The sequence below is a fragment of the Lipotes vexillifer genome, unplaced genomic scaffold, assembly GCF_000442215.2.
Source record: "Lipotes vexillifer unplaced genomic scaffold, Lipotes_vexillifer_v1.1 scaffold472, whole genome shotgun sequence".
NCBI classification, from domain to species: domain Eukaryota; kingdom Metazoa; phylum Chordata; class Mammalia; order Artiodactyla; family Lipotidae; genus Lipotes; species Lipotes vexillifer.
This window is the reverse complement of record NW_006797698.1, coordinates 2161039-2165828: the sequence shown is the minus strand read 5'-3', so window position 1 is coordinate 2165828 and position 4790 is coordinate 2161039. Positions and strand designations below refer to the sequence as shown.

Genomic DNA, 4790 nt, shown 5'->3' with positions numbered 1-4790 from the left:
GTCCACCAGGGAGGCCTGCGTGTGCGCTCCCAAACCATGAAGAGATGCATGCTCACGTTCACGTGTACACCCGCGTACACACGTGCCAGGTCCTGTTGCACAGAGCTGCCCTTTCTGCCTGGCCCACCTCTCTGGGTCACCCCTCCCCACCACCCAGGTCCATTCCCCCATCTCTATTCTCTGTGCCCATCTTCCGTGCCCTGTCCCCCAGGGCACGCTGAACTCACAGGGACCCCTCCCTGGTCCCACCCTCTGGTAGGGGAGCCAAGGCCCTGGTGCAGAACCACCAGGAACTTCTCTCCTACCCACTCTGGAAAGAGAGCACCCTCCAGGTGGCTCAGAGACCAGCGCCTCCTCCCAACACCCTCCTCATCCCGGTCAGGGGCAGTAATGGGCTCTGTTCAAAGCAAGGTTAACACGCCCACCTCAGAGGGTCAGGGATTATAGGACTAAGCGACCCTGGAGGCCTTGGGCAGCACTGTTGCCCATCGGCCCCTCCTGCTGGCTGGCAGCCGCCCTACCACGGCCACTGCACGGCAGCTCCTCGGAGACACTGGGTGTTCGCGCAAGGCCAGCACGGCACGTGCGCACGCACACACTCACAAGCACACGGACGCACACGGCCACCGCCCTTCACTGGCCCCAGGACATTGTTCTGACTTGCCCCTCCGACACTGGGAATGAGCCGCCTGCAACTTCCACCCTCTCCAGGCAGCTCCGCTGGTCGGGGATCACAGGTGACCAAGTGACGGAGGTGATGGAGGTGAGGCCCGTCTGGAGCCAGACACCAGGGGGCGGGGGCTCTGGTCAGGGTTGAGAAAACCAGCGTGCCCAGAGTTGGTCTGCTGTGGGGGGCCAATTATATAGGATCCGTGTGAGTCTGAGTCCAGGTCAAGAGAAGGCCAAGTTGGGGGCTTAGCCAAATACAGCCCCAGGTTAAAGTCAGTACGGGCTGGGCTCACGAGCTGTGTGAGGGAGGAGTACAGCCGCATCAGCAGTCAGCCTGGGGCCAGCTCTGGGGGCCAGTGTGCCACCCAGCAAGCCACCATGACCCTGAGGGGCGGGACCCCAGGCCTGGCATCCCATTAGGACAACCTCTATATGTAAAGGAGTCCAGGTGGCTCTCTGCCATCCTGAATCCAGGACCACATGGAAGCAGGGCCCTCCGGAGGCCAGAGGTCCTGGAGATGACTTGTGTCAGCCCCGAGGGAGCACCCCGACGGCACAGACTCCACACCCAGACGTCAGAGCTGCCCCTGCAGGCCCTGTGCACACAAACAGATCGGCCTGGATTCCCTCAGAGAGGCCAGTGCACCAGACACTATGAACGTGAACATGGGGTACAGCGTGCTGATGGCTGCACCCTCCCAGCATCCCTGGAGTCTCCTTAGGATAATTATTTATTATTCATAGTCATCAGCATCTTCATTAATTATTCATATGATCCTTAATTATTATCCTTAACAATAAGAGCAGTAAATAGCAGAAAAGTCCTTGAGGTGCCTAAGGCCCAGGGCCGGGTGCCTCCGGCAGTTAGACCAGCTACTGCCCCCAGGGCAGTGAGGGGACCACAGACCCCCATCCACTGCCCGGCCCTGTCCCTGCCCCTCCCCACCCCGCAACGGGGCCCAGGGGACCGCAGGAGGAGATGGTCCCAAGGGCTGGAGGAGGAGCTGTGCCTTCCTATTCCTCTCCCGTCAGCGGCCAGGGCCTCCCGGGCAGGGCCTCCACAGGAGGGGCCCGGGCAGTGCACTGAACCCTGGGTGAGCCATGTGTCCACACTGGGCAGCCCCACTAACTTCCCGGGTCTGAGCCGTGTCTGTGCAGGGGCTGGGAGGTGAGGGCCCCCAGCTGGCCCGGCAGGGAGAGGCGTCGAGCAGGGCCGTCTTGGGGTAGCTCCTCGCACGCCATGAACTGGGAAACCTGCAAAGAAACCGGAGTGTGAGAAGCTAGAAGCCAAGGGGCAGGGGAGGGTCAGAGGATAGAGAGGGTCAGGATACCCTGGTGACAGACAGAAGAGGCCTGGCGGGCACAGGGGAAGCGCCAAGGCGGACAGAGCACGACTCCGACCTGCTCTGGGAGAAACGCACTCTGGGTGAGCAAGAGCCAGACCGGGCATCTGGGGGCCTCGGGAGCTTCTGCCTGACTCGGGGAGAGCCTGAGGCCACAGCCGCTCCCCTCCCCAGGGAACATGGCTGCCGGCTTCAAACCCAATCCAGAATAAGGGGCCCTGAGCTGGCACAGAAGCTGTACAGAGAGAGAGACAGGGTTCTTTCCTCCAATCTAGAACTCAAGGACCTAGAAACAGAGGCAGGCGGGCGGCCAGGCCTCGGAAGGCCAGGCAGAGTACCAGGGCAGGCAGGAGGGGCTTTGTGGGTGCTGACGAGTCTGCTGTGAGATCTCTGCGGAGGCGGCTGTGAAGGGAGACTGGCACATTTGCTGACGTGGGCCCTGGTGTCTGCAAACAGGAGCAGGCGGCAGATGGGAGGGGGGAGCAGATGCCAGAGGGAGGGGTAGCAGATCCCAGGCCACCTCTTGTCGCCAGAGGAGCCCCATTCTTGAGACCCAGACACAGCTGTCCCGTCAGGAGGCCAGGAACACACGTGTCCACTTAGGAGAGGAAAGAGGGCAACAGAGGCCCATCTCTGGCAGGAGGGGAGAGATGCGGGCCGGAAGTGCTACCCTGGGGCTTAGCCAGAGCCTTCAGGACAACCCCGCAAAGCTCTCAGCATGAGAGTCAACGGTTGGCAGCAGAACCAGACCCAGGGGGTATCAGTCGCAGCAGGGGCTTGGGACCCTATCCCAAGGGCACGCTGGCACCCAGCACCCACTGCCAGGCCCCTGGCCCCTCAAGAGTCTCTCCACCCACAGCCACGACACAGGCACCCTGAGTAGATATGGCCATTCAGCTGACACTAGGGGAGCGAATGCCACTCGGCCTGCTGGCTTCCTTGGCCCAGCTGTCTGGGGGCTTTGTTGGGGGCTCTCCTGCCGTGCTCCGTGCTTGCAGCCCCTAGGGCAGCCCTCCTCCAGGAGTACAGCCTGGGAGGAGGGCAGGAACAGGGTGGGGGGCGGCTGGAGCCCGAGGCCAAGCAGAAAGGGCAGCAAAGCCGGTCTGGGGTGGAATCGGTGCAGAAGAGGCAGGGCTGGGGTGCTTGGAACTTACCTGAGAAAGCGAGTCCAGGGCGAGGGTGGGGATGGGGCTGACGGGCAGCAGAGGGGAGGTGGAGGTGGGGCCGGGCCCCGGGGTGGTCACAGCACTGTAGGCAGGCGGGACCAGCGTCATCTGCCTCTGCAGCAGCTGCAGGACAGTGGCCATGTCTGCACTCAGCCGGGTCTCCAGCCTGGGGCAAGAAGGAGGAGGATGCCCTGGGTCTCAGGGAAGTGGAGACACCAGTGACTGCGACTTCAGGACCACCCTTTGGACAGCCAACTGGTCAACCCCAGGTCCACTCTTCATTCTAGGTGTGGCAGCCCCTGGCTCGGCTCTGAATGCAAGGAGAGGGTCAAGCTGCTGGACACGTGGACAGGCCTAGACAGAGCAGACACCCACTTCACCCTACAACACTGCCCGAAGCCCACAGACCACACTGCAATATGCCCATGCCCCACCCCTACTAGCCCGCCCCCCTGGACACACACAGCCGGGCCTAGGCTGATCCCAGGGACCACCCTCACCTGTTAAGCTGCCTCTGGAGGGCATCCAGCCTGCTCTCCACATCACCCCGGGGCCGGCGGCCAGGGCTGGAAAGAGGGATGTTGAGGAGGCTGGGGGCAGGGGCGGGGCAGCGAGGCAGCTCCTGGTACTGGCGGCCCCGGCTGTCCCCCCAGAAGCTGAAGATGTTGGACACTCCTGAGAAGGCGCCTGGAGCCAGAGAGCTGGGTTGAGGCCGGGACAGAGGCCACGCCCCGCCCGCCTGCCCAGGGGGCCCTCACCCTACCTGACAGTGGGTTACAAGTGTCGCTGCTCTTCTCTCCATCCTCAGTCAGGGGGTCCCCACCCGGCGGCTCTCCGGGGGGCCTGGGGCTGGAGAAGGGCACCAGGCGGAGGGGGCTGGAGCTGCGGCCTGGGCCCTCATCCTCACTGCTCTCAGGGCTGGAGGGGCCGCTGGACAGGCTCTCCCCCCACGGCCCCCCCTGACGGCCCCGGCCACTCAGCCCTGCCCCCGCCCGGCTCGGCCCCAAGGCCGACACCTCCCCTGGCTGTTCCGGGTCTGTGGGAAACAGAGAAGGGGCCTCAGAGCAGGCAGGCGGCAAAGAAGGGAGGGGAGGGGAGGGGAGGGGACTGGAGCAGGTCTGGGAGACGACTGTGGCTGGACGCCCTGGTTTGTCCCCAGTTGTTTCTTCCGCTCTCTTTCCCCCACTTTCAAGAGGACTGAGAACTCTGAGGGCGGGACCAGGTCGTCTGTGACCACTGGCTGCCCAAGCACGGGCAGTGGCACTGCTGGGAGGGGCTCTCTGGGACCCCGGGCCCTCAGCCCCCCGTGCTGGCCTCCTTGCCCTCCTTTGTCCTGTCTTTCCTCCCCTCATCAGTTCAAAGCAGTGCCCACCAGGACGCCAGCCCAGTGAGGACCAAAGAAACTTAGGCACGCCCCTGCCTTGGAGGGTGGAAGAGGGCTTCCTGGAGGAGGTGACATTTCAAGTGGGCCTGAAAGGATGGGGTGATGGGGTGGGGGGCGGGACACTGAAGGTAGGGCCGGATGGTCTGTGTAGCCTGGAGGGAGCAGACCCGCCGGACCCCGTGCTCCGCCCTCCGACCCGCCTCCTCTAGATCCCGCCCCCCGCCGGCC

The 4790-nt window shown here is 63.9% G+C and overlaps 1 protein-coding gene across 1 annotated transcript in view; it reads right to left on the bottom strand.

Annotated features, from left to right (window-relative positions):
- Nucleotides 1-1382: 1382 nt before the first annotated feature.
- The window catches only part of KCNH2 (potassium voltage-gated channel subfamily H member 2), a 35887-nt gene continuing 32479 nt past the window's right edge, over nt 1383-4790 (bottom strand). The window contains exons 14-17 of the mRNA XM_007469871.1: nt 3942-4214; nt 3679-3865; nt 3167-3344; nt 1383-1923 (exon numbers count right to left, since the gene is read on the bottom strand). Of these exons, the coding sequence (XP_007469933.1) occupies nt 1795-1923; nt 3167-3344; nt 3679-3865; nt 3942-4214 (767 nt within the window). The 3' untranslated portion in view covers nt 1383-1794. The remainder of the gene's footprint in view (nt 1924-3166; nt 3345-3678; nt 3866-3941; nt 4215-4790) is intronic.